The 19370-nt window shown below is 43.4% G+C and overlaps 1 protein-coding gene across 2 annotated transcripts in view; it reads right to left on the bottom strand.

Annotated features, from left to right (window-relative positions):
• Positions 1 to 1155: 1155 nt before the first annotated feature.
• Positions 1156 to 19370, bottom strand: part of LOC138961369 (uncharacterized) — a 25479-nt gene continuing 7264 nt past the window's right edge. For both annotated transcript variants that reach the window (XM_070332984.1, XM_070332985.1), the window contains 6 exons: positions 15746 to 15887; positions 13614 to 13678; positions 12022 to 12056; positions 11539 to 11583; positions 9525 to 9629; positions 1156 to 2323 (listed from right to left, as the gene is read on the bottom strand). In XM_070332984.1, coding sequence (XP_070189085.1) covers positions 2006 to 2323; positions 9525 to 9629; positions 11539 to 11583; positions 12022 to 12056; positions 13614 to 13678; positions 15746 to 15887 — 710 coding nt within the window. In that variant the 3' untranslated portion in view covers positions 1156 to 2005. The remainder of the gene's footprint in view (positions 2324 to 9524; positions 9630 to 11538; positions 11584 to 12021; positions 12057 to 13613; positions 13679 to 15745; positions 15888 to 19370) is intronic.

A 19370-nucleotide genomic window follows, 5' to 3' on the forward strand; every position in this document is an offset into this window, starting at 1 on the left:
GCACTTACAAATTTGTACTAATGACATTCATCATCATAAAAGTTACAACCACCTCATGCCGTCTCCAAGCACACATACACTGTTAGATATACCTGTCTTCTGCAAATATTACACTTTTTTTCTAAAAATTGCAACAGTACAGTTGAACAAACCCTGGGTAAATCCCTAAATGACGTCAAATTTATCAAGTACTTGTGGAAGAGATCACATACAGAAATGATGCTAATTATAGGAACATCAAATGAAGGGGAGATCACTTTGCACAACATTTTGGGGCTGAAGCTTCCCATGAACGACACATAAATGATTCGGAAAGTGAACGGATTCTACTTTCGTTTCCAGAAAGTATTCGTACATTTCCAGAAAACAAGAAAGATGCTGAAAATATGTATGCTAAATAGCTGGTTTTCGTGAACAATAAAACTACAAAAATGTAAATTTTGATTGAAAGTTCTTACTGCTTAAAGGCTGACAAGAATGACACTAACATGCACTGCCAACTTCTTTGACAAAACCTTTTACTCAAAAGTAACCAAACAAACAGAAAAAGAGGCAACTGATCACAACAACAACAATTTACCAAGCCTTTATAGTTGGCAACTGCCCTCTTGTAACAATCGAGCCCATTCACCTGTAGCTGTTGTTATCACTTGACATTACATATATCTTGTAGGCAAAAGCCATCTTAACTTCTACAAGGACTAAGACGAAAATACACCAAATTATGCTCATATAAGCTCAAACATTGTCAGCAGAATAAGTACTTTTAATTTTCTTTACTTCCATTTTACCAACAACAATAACACTTTCAGGACAACAATCCCCCCATTCCTTTCAGCGTTTTGATAACATTCCATTGGCAATACACTTATCCACGACAAAGAAGCCTCATGAGATTCAAAAAGGCAACAGACGACCAACTAACTGAATGAATAAAAGAGACTCAATCTGCCAAAAAAGAGAGATAATATCCTATGTGATTTCCGGATCATCTTTGATAAGCAGGGAGAGACACCAAGCAAGATGAAAGAATTTCTCCTGAGAAGTTTACAGTGACTGAGTGAGGTTATGGAGAGGAAAACATTTTCAGTGAGATTCACATGTACATCAAGACTCGTTAAGTTCTGAACAGGGAGAAAAGTCCCCCCCCCCCCCCCCCCCCCCCTTTTACTTTTAGCAAGAGACACAAAAATGACAAAGAGTTAAAGAGACTGCTGAGACACTTACAGCAGAGATACTACCAAAGAGAAATCCCTCACTCAAGCATGAAAGAGCAGCCGCTTCGAACACCCCACATCTGAAAAAATTGGGAAAATGTCAAAAGCGTTCAAGGTCACAATTAATGACCTATAGGTAAAGAGAACCAGCAAGTCAATGGCTGCAACATGACACCACTCTGTGAACTCAATGTTGGGTCATCGTAGCTCTTGCTAGTTAAAGTTGATGATCTGACAAATTCATCAGGTGGTGAATACAGAGCCAGACCAGAAGACATGTATCTCACGTATAGCCAGACCAGAAGACATGTATCTCACGTATAGCCAGACCAGAAGACATGTATCTCACGTATAGCCAGACCAGAAGACATGTATCTCACGTATAGCCAGACCAGAAGACATGTATCTCACGTATAAACCCAATGATAATCACTGAAAACGGCCAGGTCACCACAGCATCACTTGCTAGACAATGTCTGGAAGTTCCTCTGACGCTGATTGAGAGCAGGGGCGATATACACGAGAAAGTCGCCAACCAGGTGAAAACCCTGCTGAGGGGTCTGATTGACTGAAAACACAAACAAACCTCAGTATTAGCCAATCCAACCCCGCGGCTGGTTCCCAACCGGTTGCTAACTTTCTCATGCACATCAGCCCCGGATTCCTCATGTCACATTCTGATGACTTTGGTGGGGTAGCTCAAGCTACAATTTCTCACTTCAAACTTCATTGCTAAAGCCAAAGAGAGTGAGAGAGTGAGCAATCAATCTCTCCAACAGTATCTCCGGTTACAGGTAAATTTTGCCAGGGGAAGGGTTGCGCAGCCAGCTGAAGCACTTGTTCTTGCCGCTTTCCTTGGGGATGTTGCGAGCAGCAGCCAGCGTGCCCGCCGACCCTTTGCGACCTCCCAGGGTTCCCTCCTCCGAGATGGGTTCCAGGGTGGCGGTGGAATTGCGCATCAGCGCGGGGTTGGAGAGACCGAGACGAGGGTCGGCGGTGCCCGGGGAGGGGGTGACGTCCGGCAGACTGCTGACGCTGTTGTACATGTCGGTGGGGTGGTACAGCTGGCGGTACTGCGAGTCGTCGCTGTACGCTGAACCATACGTCTGCACATGTACACACGTTTCATGACCATCAGTTTTACAAGCAAGCACAGGGGTATAAAAACAGACAGATTACAAACACAAAGGTTTCATGACCATCAGTTTTACAAGCAAGCACAGGGGTATAAAAACACAGACGGTGATTACAAATACGAAGGTTTCATTACCATCAGTTTAACAAGCAAGCACAGGGGTATAAAAACAGACAGATTACAAACACAAAGGTTTCATGACCATCAGTTTTACAAGCAAGCACAGGGGTATAAAAACACAGACGGTGATTACAAATACGAAGGTTTCATTACCATCAGTTTGACTAGCAAGCACAGGGGTATAAAAGGCAGCGGCCAGCAAACACATACACATGTCATGTGCATTTAGAGTGCTTGCTTCCCTTTGTTTATCACATCTATAAAAAGCACAGACTAAAGATTACAAAGACTGCTGATGTGACAAGCCCCTGTGCTAAAGCCAGAAACACTAATGGTGGACATGTACACTAATGTTTGAATTCACCTGACATTTATTATCTCGTCTCTCTTTTGTCTTCAGCAAGGGTGCTGACATTTATTATCTCGTCTCTCTTTTGTCTTCAGCAAGGGTGCTGACAAAATCGTATGGGAAGAGGCATTGAGGGACATCCGTTTCACAGTGTGTGTAATTCTAACCTAACTTTGACTTGATTCATAGCTCAAATGGCACAGCTTGGTAGTTGTATGACAGAATGCTTATGACTATCAGGAACCTGTGCTATGCATATGTGTGCATTTGATCAAGCATGTCAAGTGTAGGTAGGTTTGTCTCGAAAGTCTTGGGGGGGGGGGGGGGGGGGGGGGGGGGGGGGGGGGGGGGTGGGGAGAGAGCCACTTGTTAATTGTTTCTTGTTCACAAAAGCACTAATCAAACAAGAAGAGCAAACGCTCGATCGAGTCACTTTCGCAGTTCTGAATATTATATGAGGCATCAGATGGACAGGAAGAAATTGCTATTCACAACACAATGAGTCACGTTCACATAAAATTTGAGCCCGGTCACTTTTATAGTTTCCGAGAAAAGCCCAACGTTAAGTTGTGTGTTGCCGAACAGAAAAGGCTAGTTATCTCCCTTGTTTTTCTGATAACGTTCGTAAAAGGCTACAGATGTAAATACTTTGATGTAAAGAATAATCCTACAAAGTTTCAATCACATCCGATGAACTTTGTCAAAGATATAAAATGTCTAATTTTTCCTTTGACGCTGACCTGTGACCTTGAAAAAGGTCAAAGGTCAACGAAACCATCGTTAAAGTGTAGAGGTCATTGGAGGTCACGACTAAACAAAATATGAGCCCGATCGCTTTGATAGTTTCCGAGAAAAGTCCAACGTTAAGGTGGTGTCTACGGACGGCCGGCCGGACGGCCGGCCGGCCGGACAGACTAACACTGACCGATTACATAGAGTCACTTTTTCTCAAGTGACTCAAAAATTGCTCCAGTGGCTTGCAACGTAGTACAATATATGACCTTACTGGGAGAATTAAAAATTTTAGTAATAAATTTTCATTTGATTAATATACTTACCCAACTCACATATAGCAATTAACCCTGGTTCAGTGCTGGTATCGCTGTACGCGTCCCCTTGGTAACAAGAAAGACGCCTCTAAAAAAGAGTGACCGAGACCCGTAAGGGTGTCTAGGCCAGCCCGGAAACGAGGCTGCCTTCCGTATGCGCGCGCATACTCCGCCATATGCATCATTCTAAAACGAAGCCCAACTCACTTCTTTTTTAGACATATATAACCCCACAGCGGGGAGGCGGGAGGGAATAAACGATGTGAGTTGGGTAAGTATATTAATCAAATGAAAATTTATTACTAAAATTTTTAATTAAATTACATATCTTACCCAACTCACATATAGCAGATTGCTACTAAAGGTTGGAGGGCACTTTACCCAAATAGGAATCGAGATTTTGTCCTGCCTCTACCCGAGCAGGTAACCCAGAAACGCATCCTGTCTCAAGGCATAGAAATCCCTGAGAAAGACATCAATGAAGAACATTTCAAGAAAGCCAGTAAGCCGACTCAAGAACTTCCGCCAGGAGATTAAAATGAAGATCAACTAGAGTGGAAGCCCAATCTTTTGCCTCATGAGGCCTGGCTGTAGTAAAGGGCAAGACTGCCCTGACATTCCCTGCCTGACTCTGCCACCAGCCAAGAGCTTGCCTAGCTATGGTGGAGACCCACTCGGCTAACGAGACTTTCGACATATCTCTAAACCGTACCATGATGAATGAGATAAAAAGAAGTTTCTGAGTCTCCAAACGAGAGTGCACAGTCCGAAACAGAAATCTGCTGAGGGCTCTAACAGGACAAAAATGTACATCAGGATCTCCAAGAGCAATAAACTTGCTCAAGAGAGGAAAGTTGAGTCCGCGCCACCCGAAGAGAGAGGACTGACTGCTCCCCCCCCCCTTTTAATTCCTTGCCAACACTTGAAGGCATGCCTAAACAATGTGGCAGTCTAAAAAGCTAAGGTTGACCTAAGTAAGTCATTACCTCCACCAAAGTCGATAGAAAAACTTTCTATCCTTAACCAGTGTTTAACGTCGTTTCTAACCGTTCAGGGTTAAAAAGCGACGGAGTTGAAAAATAAGAACAAGAGCTGTTAGAATCAAAAATCTGAAAAGATCCAAGCTAGACAAATCATTGAACTCGAAATGATCAAAAGGCTAAATATGGCTCTGGAGGAGCCAGAATATTGCTAAAAGGTTTAAAAAGTGCACAAAGCTGGATTCTCCAAATTCTGCTTACTTGCCAGAAAATTTGAAGGAACCCTAAGAACCATAGATCAGTCTTTCTCCAAAAAGCTGTCCATAGCAAACCTAGCCAGAAAAAACCTTCTGCATAGAACACAGAAACTCTGAACCAAATCCAGAGTTGAGGCAGAAGCCCCTAAGTATCTCAAGTGAACCCTTACAGCAGACATTCAAGTAATTCCAATGTGAGAAAGCAAAGATGCCTTCTTGCCAGCCTAAAGAGGTCTGGAAACCAGGATTGCAAAGACCCGTACTGTGCGACCAACAGGTCGCCCAAACTAACTCAAAAAGAGCCCTGTGAAAGCGAGGGTATGGAGCCCCAACCCAAAGTGGATAACAGCCAGCCTGAAGCTTTTCGTTTGGAAACGAAAAACAGCCAAGACCTGCCCTGCGCTTTCTTTTACCGTGAGATTCTCTTAGTTAGAGAACCCGCGTGCCTAGAAGCGGGCTCAAAAAGAGACCTTTTAAACAAGAAAGAGATTAACCTCTAGCCGACAGAATAATACTTAAAAGGGCAGAGGCTTACTCTCAGGTAAAAAACGGCAAAGTAAAATCTTTGTATATGAGTCCAGTCGGACCACAAAGATAACCTGTTAAACGTAACCGCCCGAGCGAGAGACTAAAAGCAAGTTTCGTTCAAACGAGCCAATCATAAAGAAAAGATGCCGCAATCTCCCAGAGCTAGGAGACCTTGATCTAACAGACAGTCTCTCCTTGCTATCGCCATCACCAAACCCGAGGGCGGTTCCATAGAACGAAAAACAAGAGAACCTAAGTCCTTAAGCTTGGAGTTACCCGAAGCCTACAGAAAGCGCTCCGCGAGTGACACGCTACTCGGGCGTAAGAAACAAGCTAAAGCACCACCACCACCACAGGCAAATAGTCGTGCGTTGCCCACAAATGTAGTGGTGACAAAGAAGACTCGCTTGCGAAAACTTCCGCAAGAACAAGATGACCCCGCCAGAGGATCTAAGAACTTAACACTCGAAGATTCTCCTCAGAAAGCTCAAACCAACTACAAAATGCCGCGAACCGCGACACAGCTGAAGTATGAGCCTCCCCATTTCCTCCTCTTGTTCCAGCATCATAACGAACATCGAAATGATGAGAACCAGTCACCCATCCCGATAAGGCAACAACTTGCCAACAATCGGAAAAGTTTTGAAAAGTTTCAAACGTCATAACACCATGCCAGATCTCCATCCACCTGACTCACGCCAGCTGGAAGACTGGAAGAGAAAGTGAAAACAGCCTGTAAAAAAAAGGCAAAGGCACCGCAGAAACGGAACCAGAAGCCAAAAGCTGAAAAGTGCCGACCACCAACACCACAGTGTTAACAGTAGAAGGATATCCCGTCCTGCACCCAGAAGTCACAGCCGCAAAAGCGAAAGCGCAACAGGCCGTGGATAAGTAAACATCAGGACCAACCGGTTGCACAGAAACACACCGGACGATCCCGTTGTACCTCGAACCATTTCAGCTGCGAGCGCCACTGCACTTGCTAACTTGAAACAGAACCTAAAAACAGTGCTTAACAGAAAAACAGGAGCACCTTAATCTGAACAGCCTTCATGCACCTCCGTGCAATCCGGAAGCTGACCCCATGCTAGACTAAATCTCCAACAAGGAATCAGCTCTACTGCTCGCTTCCTGCCCCCCTGCTCGGTATCAAAGGTAGGAAAGTGACCCCCAGAGAGACTCGCATGGTCAACCCAAGAATCACCCAGCCCACCAACTTCCTGCCCCCAGGGCGGAAGCTTACGTTGCCTAGGGCTCTTAGCCGCTGCTGAACGTGCGCCAGAAAGCAGAAGAACAGACACGGTTTCAACACTTCACCGCACAAAGCTTGCTACCTCCTGCGAACGTACACCACTTTCGCCGGAGAACCCGGCTACACGCGGCCCTTTGCCAACTCCAGGGCAATGGACAACGATTCCCGGAAGCTGAAGTGAACATCCTGTTCCTCCGAACTTCCAGAAGCCATCAAACCGGATAGAGGTGGAGGAAGTAAAGCTTTGCTCTCAACCACCCCCTCCAGTCAAAACTTAAATGCCGTTTTCCGCCGCCCACGTCACTGCGCTGGACAACCTGAACGGCAAGTTAAGCTGGGTGTCGTCCATCCCCGTGAACGCACCCTCAAATGGAAGTAACTTCGTCATCCTCTCCTTCATGCTCGCAATCGCAATCGGGAAGGTGACCCCCGCCTTTCGCGGTCCCCCAACTTCCACAATACTTAAATGCCATTTTCCGTCGACCACGTCACTGCGCTGGACAACTTGAACGGCAAGTTAAGCTGGGTGTCGTCCATCCCCGTGGACGCACCCTCATAAGAAGGTATTCTCATTAACCTTTCCTTCATGCTCGCAATCGCAATCAGGAAGGTGACCCCCGCCTTTCGCGGTCCACCAACCTTCACAAAACTTAAATGCCATTTTCCGCCGCCCACGCCACTGCGCTGGACAACTTGAACAGCAAGTAAGCTGGGTGTCGTCCATCCCCGTGGACGCACCCTCAAATGGAAGTATCCTCGTTATCCTTTCCTTCATGCTCGCAGTCGCAATCAGGAAGGTGACCCCCGCCTTTCGCGGTCCACCAACTTCCAAAAAACTTAAATGCCGTTTTCCGCTGCCCGCGTCACGGCGTTTGGACAACTTGAACGGCAAGTAAGCTGGATGTCGTCCACCACCGTGGACGCACCCCTTCCTGCCCCCTGGGCGGAAGCAGATGCCTTTCAACCTGACCACAGTCTACTGACGAGGCGGGAAGAATAGGAACATCTGTTCGCTTGTCAGGGCCCTTAGCACCCACTGACACCCCGACTAAGCGGTGGATATCAGCCGATGTTTCAGGACTTTCACCTGGGATGAGACCCGAGGCTACTCCCTCAAGACAACGCTCACGTGGAGTACACATCTGTTCGCTTGTCAGGGCCCTTAGCACCCACTGACACCCCGACTAAGCGGTGGATATCAGCCGATGTTTCAGGACTTTCACCTGGGATGAGACCCGAGGCTACTCCCTCCAGACAACGCTCACGTGGAGTACACATACCTTGTGAAGAAGGACAGACGCCGGAGACCGTGAACTCCCCACATAAGGTCACAGCAGGGGACGAACGACCACTGTCCAGAGAAGAACACACAGCAACCCCGGCCGGGAGAGCACGTAGTTCTGCCTTTGATGACGAAGTGCCAGCTGCCAAAGCAGAAACCTGTGAACTTAAAGTCAAAAGCAAAGAGGCCACGTCTACAGACGCAAGCCCAATAACAACATGTTTAACACCGAGCCCGGACTAATCCGAAGGCTTAAAACAAAGGTGGCCACTGCACCCGGTGTTCACAGGCGGTCACCCATCCAAGAACTAACCGGGCCCGACGTAGCTTAACTTCGATGAAAGGACGAGAACCGGTGCTTACAACGTGGCGAGGCCGTTGGCCGGCAAAATGAGGGTTCCGGAATAGTCACCAGTGTAGTAAACAAACTGCAAGCGGACTTGTCTACCGGCTTAGCGGGTAAAACAATCAACACATCCAAAGATTTTTAGCAAGAGAATCTACAACAGAAACGGACATAGACCGGATAGTTTAGACTTCCTAAAAGCTTTCTAAGGAGAAAAGGGCACAGCAGCTACCTATTAAGAAGCTGCCCTCTTCTTAGCATTGTCAGCCATGACGGAAAAACGACTCACGAAAAAATTTCTGAGAAACATCGCAAGTCCAAAATACGGCCAACAAAACTGCCAAAATCAAGCAAAATACAAGGAACGACCTCACCTCAACATAGTTGTGAAGTCCAGATGACAAGAAGAGACCAAGAGGAACGAAACAAAGTCAAAAGACTAAGTAACAAAGGCTGAAACAGCCAGAGCGTACATAAAATGCGACCAGTCCCACTGACGCTGAGTTTTTAGAATGCTGCATATGGCGGAGTATGCGCGCGCATACGGAAGGCAGCCTCGTTTCCGGGCTGGCCTAGACACCCTTACGGGTCTCGGTCACTCTTTTTTAGAGGCGTCTTTCTTGTTACCAAGGGGACGCGTACAGCGATACCAGCACTGAACCAGGGTTAATTGCTATATGTGAGTTGGGTAAGATATGTAATTTAATGCAAGTTTCCAGTACAAAGGACTTAACATTTCTTACATACTGCTTGACTAAAATCTTTACAAACATTGACTATATTCTATACAAGAAACACTTAACAAGGGTAAAAGAAGAAACAGAATCCGTTAGTCACCTCTTACGACATGCTGGGGAGCATCGGGTCAATTCTTCCCCCTAACCCGCGGGGGGTAAACTGGGTGAATGCAGTACACACAGAAGACAAACTGGGTGAATGCAGTACACACAGAAGACAAAGACTGAAAAGAAACATAACCGCTGAATAACTGTATCTGAAAGGCTCTTACCCCATCTTCACTGTAGGCAGGGTAAGTCTGCTCCGTGTCGCCGTTGACCACGTTGGGTTGAAAGGCATACAGCATGGCCCAGATAGGGGTCAGCAGCTTGATCACCTGAAACAATGCAACTTTATCATCTCTATGTGTTGGGTGGATCACCTGAAACAATGCAACTTTATCATCTCTATGTGTTGGGTGGATCATCTGAAACAATGCCACTTTATCATCTCTATGTGTTGGGTGGATCATCTGAAACAATGCAACTTTATCATCTCTATGTGTTGGGTGGATCACCTGAAACAATGCCACTTTATCATCTCTATGTGTTGGGTGGATCACCTGAAACAATGCAACTTTATCATCTCTATGTGTTGGGTGGATCATCTGAAACAATGCAACTTTATCATCTCTATGTGTTGGGTGGATCATCTGAAACAATGCAACTTTATCATCTCTATGTGTTGGGTGGATCATCTGAAACAATGCAACTTTATCATCTCTATGTGTTGGGTGGATCATCTGAAACAATGCCACTTTATCATCTCTATGTGTTGGGTGGATCATCTGAAACAATGCAACTTTATCATCTCTATGTGTTGGGTGGATCATCTGAAACAATGCAACTTTATCATCTCTATGTGTTGGGTGGATCATCTGAAACAATGCAACTTTATCATCTCTATGTGTTGGGTGGATCATCTGAAACAATGCAACTTTATCATCTCTATGTGTTGGGTGGATCATCTGAAACAATGCAACTTTATCATCTCTATGTGTTGGGTGGATCATCTGAAACAATGCAACTTTATCATCTCTATGTGTTGGGTGGATCATCTGAAACAATGCAACTTTATCATCTCTATGTGTTGGGTGGATCATCTGAAACAATGCCACTTTATCATCTCTATGTGTTGGGTGGATCATCTGAAACAATGCAACTTTATCATCTCTATGTGTTGGGTGGATCATCTGAAACAATGCAACTTTATCATCTCTATGTGTTGGGTGGATCATCTGAAACAATGCAACTTTATCATCTCTATGTGTTGGGTGGATCATCTGAAACAATGCAACTTTATCATCTCTATGTGTTGGGTGGATCATCTGAAACAATGCCACTTTATCATCTCTATGTGTTGGGTGGATCATCTGAAACAATGCAACTTTATCATCTCTATGTGTTGGGTGGATCATCTGAAACAATGCAACTTTATCATCTCTATGTGTTGGGTGGATCATCTGAAACAATGCCACTTTATCATCTCTATGTGTTGGGTGGATCATCTGAAACAATGCCACTTTATCATCTCTATGTGTTGGGTGGATCACCTGAAACAATGCAACTTTCTTATCTCAATGTGCTAGTTTGATCACCTGATCACACTGGAAGTTCAATGGGTTTCTGTCCAGGCTTTTACACTTGATAAGAGCACCTGTCAAACTGGACACATGCCAATCATCAACACTGGAACTTCAATGGCTTTCTGTCCGCTGCAGGATTTTTTTTAACGAGAATTAAGGTATCCCTAACAAAAAAGATAATCACAAACATTTTTACATTCATGTAACATTTTATTCAGGCAGGGGCGGATCAGTTGCTTTGTAAGGGGGGGTGCACTTTGAATGGAAAGTGAATGTGACGGGCGCGAAGCGCCCTAATTTGCTAGGGGGGTCCGGGGGCGTGCTCCCCCGGAAATTTTTTTGGCCCAAAGAAGCAAAATGGTGCCATCTGGTGCCATTTGAACTTAGAAATGGTCATACAATCAGCTTTCAAAATTTTTTATTTTTTATTTTTTTGCTGGAGGGGGGGTGCACCTGCACCCTGTGCACTCCCCCCTCGTCCGCCCCTGTTCAGGAGCCCATCCTCGCTCGATCTTTATTTCTCTTTTCAACCTTTGTCATAGCACAACTCAATTCTTGCACAATAGGTGACTTAGTAAGCATGCTAAAAGCCTAAACAATGCACATGGACTACACAACAACCAGAATTCCCACTGAAATACTGCAAAGCATCAAAACTTACCATAAACATTCCAAACACAGGAGAGTAGACGGACTGCTTGTAGTTCTGTAAAAGAAAGAAAAAACAAAAAATCTTCAAGAAGCCTGTTATTTAGTAGGGAGCTCAAAATTAATCAAATTAACCTGCAGATTTTTTTTAAAGTAAATGTTTCACATTGAAAAAATAATAATTGTTAAAACTGAAAGTTTAGTTTGGGAATAACAATATATATATATATATATATATATATATATATCCAAAAGTGAGAAATAGAGTTGCTTGACACAACCATTCCCTTCATAGACGTATATTATTAGATTATGGTCACATAAATTGACTTTTATGATGTATGACCCAACTGAAAAATGCATCTTAGCTAAAAAACGTACATGGACAAATGTTAATAATGACTGTGAAAGCAGGAAATATTTTACAAACTGTTAAAATGTGTATGGTGATTAAAACTTGCAATAAACGATGCATACAGTACAGATAAGAACTTACAAAGATAGCTCCACATCCCACTTCTTTGTCTCCCACTGAAACACAAACATTTGTAAGCACGTTTGCGTCAAGTTTATTTTTCATGTGTCAATGTAACTATCAGTGGCAAGCTACACACTTCTTTAGCCATTTTAGTGGACCCATCAACCAAAGGATTCTACTGACTTGGTTTTACAGTGCATAGCTTCCTAACATCACTGTGACAGATACTACAGCAATCAGTATAGTCCAGGCATGGGAATTGAAAAAAGTAAAAAAGGCTGAACATTTGTAAGTAATGGCAAAGTCGACGGCGCGAAGCGCCTAGCCCTGCTAGGGGGGTTCGGGGGCATGCCCCCCCGGAATTTTTTTTCTCCAAAGAACCCAAATGGTGCAATTTGGTGTCATCTAAGCTCCAAGTTTGCCATTAAATTCAGTTTTTAGAACCATTTTTGCCTCCCCCATTTATTTTTTCGGCGGACACTTTTGCTTTTTCGGCGGAACAAAAATAAACATTCGGCGGAAATTTGCCTTTCGGCGGACAATTCCCATGCCTGATAGTCATGAATATACCACAAATGTGCACTTATTAAGTTATTTTTAAAGTAATAATTAAAACAAACACACTAAACCATTTTCCACTGTGAAGTCACTTTCTGCATTGGAAAAAGAAAAGGACAATTTATTTTAAACATTCTCAAGATCTGATCCTTTTTACATTTAGCATAGAGGGGGAATCGAGACGAGGGTCGTGGTGTATGTGTGTGTGTGTGTGTGTGTGTGTGTGTGTGTGTGTGTGTGTGTGTGTCTGTCTGTCTGTGCGTGTGTGTGTAAAGCGATTCAGACTAAACTACTGGACCAATCTTTATGAAATTTTACATGAGAGTTCCTGGGAATGATATCCCCGGACGTTTTTTTCTTTTTTTCGATAAATGTCTTTGATGACGTCATATCCGGCTTTTTGTAAAAGTTGAGGCGGCACTGTCACACACTCATTTTTCAATCAAATTGATTGAAATTTTGGCCAAGCAATCTTCGACGAAGGCCGGACTTCTGTATTGCATTTCAGCTTGGTGGCTTAAAAATTAATTAATGACTTTGGTCATTAAAAATCTGAAAATTGTAAACAATTTTTTTTTTTTATAAAACGATCCAAATTTACGTTCATCTTATTCTTTATTATGTTCTGATTCCAAAAACATATAAATATGTTATATTTGGATTAAAAACAAGCTCTGAAAATTAAAAATATAAAAATTATGATCAAAATTAAATTTCCGAAATCGATTTAAAAACAATTTCATCTTATTCCTTGTCGGTTCCTGATTCAAAAAACATATAGATATGCTATGTTTGTATTAAAAACACGCTCAGAAACTTTAAAACGAAGAGAGGTACAGTAAAGCGTGCTATGAAGCACAGCGCAACCGCTAACACGCCAAACAGGCTCGTCACTTTCACTGCCTTTTGCACTAGCGGCGGACTACGTTCAGTTTCATTCTGTGAGTTCCACAGCTTGACTAAATGTAGTAATTTCGCTTTACGCAACTTGTTTTTATTTTAGAAATAATCAAAATAGAGTGTAAAGTAACAAAAACCAGTCGCATACTTACTTATCTGAACGGTGCTATCATAGATGAGCGTGAATATTGCCGAGAACTCAAAGACAAACACAATACTGCACACAAAGAGATGGGGAAAATCATAAATTAACCACAGCTCAAACTAATGGTAACAGATATCGAACAGTTATGCAATGTATTGGTAACAGATATAAAACAATTACGCAACGCAAAAAAACCCAACTTCGGCTAGATTTTGTTCTGGAAGTCCTCACATTTTAAGCATTGTCAGTACTGGAAAATGTGAAATCCTTGATGAAGCAGACACCTTTTATTAAAACGTATGCATTTTCATGGACAATAAAACACTGTATTGTTTATGCGATATGAAATTAAACCTCACAAAAAACAGTTCATTTTGAAAGACTGAGGGGAATGCAGGTCCCCCTGCAAGTTATAACCATCTCACCAATCCAAAATTCTTTTTCTAAGCTACTCACAAAAAGTTAAGGATCACTTGCACACAAATTCATAACTTTCCAAAAAAGAAAGCCAATGCGTTGGTATTTGGCAAACGTTTAATTCAATGCTTTAGTAATAACGATACAACATTTCCTTCAATTTCGAGCAATCGTTTGGTCTGTACATTTTATCAAAGTGTGTACGTATCGAAATTTAATTTCACAAAGTCGTTGAAATCACAAGACATGGCATTCAGATGCTCCCAAAAGTTCAGTAATGCGTGTAACCGCCCTGGCTGTTCTGGCACTCGACGCAGCGAGTCCTCATAGAGTTGACCAGGGTGGTGAAGATCCTCTGTGGAACCGCCTGCTAAAAAGGACCTTGCAGCATCTGGTAGAGGTGCTGGACATCCCTGGGAGGGGGGAGGTTGCTCCTCACTTTGCGATCCAACTCATCCCAGAGGTTCTCAATCGGGTTGAGATCGGGACTGCATGCTGGCCACTCTATTCTGTCGACTCCAGACTGCTGCAGGAAGTCGTTGACCACCCTTGCCCTGTGGGGGCGAGCGTTGTCATCCTGGTAGACAGCCTGCGGTCCCATCTGCTGCAGTGTAGGCACAGCCAGCGGTCGAAGGATCTCATCCCGGTATCGGAGGCCAGTCAGGTTACCCTGTACATGAAACAAGGGTGTTCTGTGGTGAAGGCTGAAGGCCCTCCAGACCATTACAGAACCTCCACCAAAGGCCACCTTTTCATGGACAGTGGCGTCAATGTAGCGTTCCCCTTGGCGCCTCCAGACCCTCAGTCAGTCGTCGTTGTGGTTCAGGGTGAAACGTGATTCATCACTGAACAGAACCTGGGACCATTGCTGACGTGTCCACCTCACGTGACGTCTGCAGAAGGCGCGGCGTGCTGCCCTATGGGCTGGAGTTAAGCGTGGCCGTACAGCTGGGCGACGAGAACGGAGGTTAAACCCATGAAGGCGATTCCGTATGGTCTGCTGGCTGATGTTGGTGTTAGTAGCCACCCTCAGCTGCCTTCGAATAATGCTGGAAGAGGCTGTTCTTGTAATTGTTTGCAAGGCTAGTCGTTCAATGAGACGATCTTCACGTGGAGTTGTCTTCTTTGGTCGCCCAGGTCTGCGTCTTTCCTGGACCCTCCCAGTGGCTGTGAAACGTTGAATCAGTCTGACAATGACCGAGATGGACACGTGAAGTCGCCTGGCCACTTCTCGCTTGGGGACACCATCTTGGAACCATGCAACAGCTCGTCCCCTCTCAAACTCGTTCAATTTTCGTCGTGGAGGCATTGTCAGATAATGCCTAATACTGGTGTATGTCTTCTCAAAAAGCTAAGCAAGTGACAGCATCTCACACATAAACAGCAGTTCTTGCACGTGCATAATGGTTTTTCCATGTGGCTTGTGCAATGTGTTCGGGCTGAACGGTCCAAAACAAGGTCCTTTTTCGCAAGTTTCCGCTTTTTCATTTGCTACCAAGCTCAGTAGTAGAGAATCCCGTGCAATTTTCCCACTAACACAACATCGCCCACTTACAGCTGAATAAGAATTCATAACAATTTGGTTTGACTGAGAAATAAATAACAGTAGCGAACTGATTTTATTGAGCACCTGTTTTCTCATAGTGATCCTTAACTTTTTGTGAGTAGTTTAGTATAAAAAAAACAGCAACAACTGAAATTGAAATAAAGTCTGAATCATACCACCACAGGTCCCGCTTCTGCGCCCAGCGCACTGAATCAAGGGTGGAGATTTCGTTGAGTCTTCGTGTGATGTACACGGCTGCCAGCGCAACAAACTGAACCAGCACCACCTCCACAGCTGACATCAGCAACCAGTATGGCTCTGTCAAACACAAAGGCGTTACATTGTCAACGCGAGATAACACATTTAGTTCTTAAACGGAATGACTGAGTTTTAAGCCCGCCAACAGCTTACACATTAATCTACTGCAAGCTCAAAACTATTCATTATTGAACTGATTGATTGACATCTCCACCCACTTACACAGTAATCTACTGCAAGCTCAAAACTATTCATTATTGAACTGATTGATTGACATCTCCACCCACTTACACAGTAATCTACTGCAAGCTCAAAACTATTCATTATTGAACTGATTGATTGACATCTCCACCCACTTACACAGTAATCTACTGCAAGCTCAAAACTATTCATTATTGAACTGATTGATTGACATCTCCACCCACTTACACAGTAATCTACTGCAAGCTCAAAACTATTGATTATTGAACTGATTGATTGACATCTCCACCCTCTTACACAGTAATCTACTGCAAGCTCAAAACTATTGATTATTGAACTGATTGATTAACATCTCCACCCACTTACACAGTAATCTACTGCAAGCTCAAAACTATTGATTATTGAACTGATTGATTGACATCTCCACCCTCTTACACAGTAATCTACTGCAAGCTCAAAACTATTGATTATTGAACTGATTGATTGACATCTCCACCCACTTACACAGTAAAACCTCCCACTAACGACCTTGAAAAGGTCCAGACAAATCGGTCGTAAAAAGGAGGCGTCTTTATTTGGAATCTGAAGGTAGATTTTCATCACAGGGGAGGCAACTTCTTTTTGAATGTTTTCTGTCAATGCTTTCTCCACTTTCCCATTTGTTGTAAATAGACTCCTGGTCTCTGATTATTGATTGTAAATAGACTCCTGGTATCTGATTATTGATTGTAAATAGACTCCTGGTCTTTGATTATTGATTGTAAATAGACTCCTGGTCTTTGATTATTGATTGTGAATAGACTCCTGGTCTTTGATTATTGATTGTAAATAGACTCCTGGTCTCTGATTATTGATTGTGAATAGACTCCTGGTCTCTGATTATTGATTGTGAATAGACTCCTGGTCTCTGATTATTGATTGTGAATAGACTCCTGGTCTCTGATTATTGATTGTGAATAGACTCCTGGTCTCTGATTATTGATTGTGAATAGACTCCTGGTCTCTGATTATTGATTGTGAATAGACTCCTGGTCTCTGATTATTGATTGTAAATAGACTCCTGCTCTCTGATTATTGATTGTGAATAGACTCCTGGTCTCTGATTATTGATTGTGAATAGACTCCTGGTCTCTGATTATTGATTGTGAATAGACTCCTGGTCTCTGATTATTGATTGTGAATAGACTCCTGGTCTCTGATTATTGATTGTGAATAGACTCCTGGTCTCTGATTATTGATTGTAAATAGACTCCTGGTCTCTGATTATTGATTGTGAATAGACTCCTGGTCTCTGATTATTGATTGTGAATAGACTCCTGGTCTCTGATTATTGATTGTGAATAGACTCCTGGTCTCTGATTATTGATTGTGAATAGACTCCTGGTCTCTGATTATTGATTGTGAATAGACTCCTGGTCTCTGATTATTGATTGTAAATAGACTCCTGGTCTCTGATTATTGATTGTGAATAGACTCCTGGTCTCTGATTATTGATTGTGAATAGACTCCTGGTCTCTGATTATTGATTGTGAATAGACTCCTGGTCTCTGATTATTGATTGTGAATAGACTCCTGGTCTCTGATTATTGATTGTGAATAGACTCCTGGTCTCTGATTATTGATTGTAAATAGACTCCTGGTCTTTGATTATTGATTGTAAATAGACTCCTGGTCTTTGATTATTGATTGTAAATAGACTCCTGGTCTTTGATTATTGATTGTAAATAGACTCCTGGTCTCTGATTATTGATTGTAAATAGACTCCTGGTCTTTGATTATTGATTGTAAATAGACTCCTGGTCTTTGATTATTGATTGTAAATAGACTCCTGGTCTTTGATTATTGATTGTAAATAGACTCCTGGTCTCTGATTATTGATTGTAAATAGACTCCTGGTCTTTGATTATTGATTGTAAATAGACTCCTGGTCTTTGATTATTGATTGTAAATAGACTCCTGGTCTCTGATTATTGATTGTGAATAGACTCCTGGTCTCTGATTATTGATTGTGAATAGACTCCTGGTCTCTGATTATTGATTGAATCAGGGGTTGTTTTCTCACTCTCAGACTTTTTGCGATTCCAATCGCGCTTTCACCTTTGTTGGTTTCTCTCTATCACTTACACCATCTTCTAACGTCAACAATGTCCTTTGTTTTGTCAAAGTGGCCATGTTTACACCACCTCAACATTGTAAAATGAAGACAAGAGAGCGTTGACAGATAACACCTCACAAACTCAAGTCAAGAGAAGTTGTCAATGCCAGGATACTTCATTCATTCACTCACTTTGTTTGTTTGCTTGCTTAACGCCCAGCCGACCACGAAGGGCCATATCAGGGCGGTGCTGCTTTGACATATAACGTGCGCCACACACAAGACAGAAGTCGCAGCACAGGCTTCATGTCTCATCCAGTCACATTATTCTGACACCGGACCAACCAGTCCTAGCACTAACCCCATAATGCCAGACGCCAGGCGGAGCAGCCACTAGATTGCCAATTTTAAAGTCTTAGGTATGACCCAGTCGGGGTTCGCACCCACGACCTCCCGATCACGGGGCGGACGCCTTACCACTAGGCCAACCGTGCCGGTCTATTCACTCAGTTGGCGAGCACACAATCACAGAACACGTACACAAACAAACACGCCAAACAAGCCAACAAGAATGCTAGCGGGTCATCAAGCAGAGTAGCATCCACTGATGTATTCATGATTCAGTTGTTTTTCAAACTCCCAACCCTTTCTCCGTCCCCCCACCTTACTCTGAGGGCAGTCCTTCAATTGTCAAAGCAAAAGGTAAGGTGGGGACTGCTGACCACACCTGGCTCATAATGGTCTGCGTGACTAATGAGGGGCGCGTGCCGTGTGTACTGTGTGTGCTGTGTGTACTGGGTACTAGCAAACTTTGACACTTACTGGTAAAAAGATCAAAGTCGTTATTGACCCTTTGTTTGTAGGTCGGTCGTCTGAAAAAAGGAGGGTGCCGCCATTCGGAGGTTAGTTACAGTGTAAAAGGCATCCGTGCCGAGAAAATTGGTCTGCAAACGGAGGGGGTCGTTATGGGAGGTTCCACTGTATGAAGCATTGCACATGTATTTGCCCCCACCCCCCTGTGCACTCTTCCCTAATACTACATAAAACAAAAACTAAAGTCTATCTATAAATTCGAATGGACTTATACATGAAGTTTTACATGTGAATTTGTTTTCTAACTTTTAGTTTTAAATCTCTCCTGCGTGTCTACATCACACCCATACCCCTTCACCCTCTTTCCCACAACCTTCCACTACCTCCAGCAACTCTTTTCACCTGTTGCCTGTTGTGTGTACCAGGTGCCACTC

The sequence above is a fragment of the Littorina saxatilis genome, linkage group LG3 (genome assembly GCF_037325665.1).
Source record: "Littorina saxatilis isolate snail1 linkage group LG3, US_GU_Lsax_2.0, whole genome shotgun sequence".
In the NCBI taxonomy this organism is placed as follows: Eukaryota; Metazoa; Mollusca; class Gastropoda; order Littorinimorpha; family Littorinidae; genus Littorina; species Littorina saxatilis.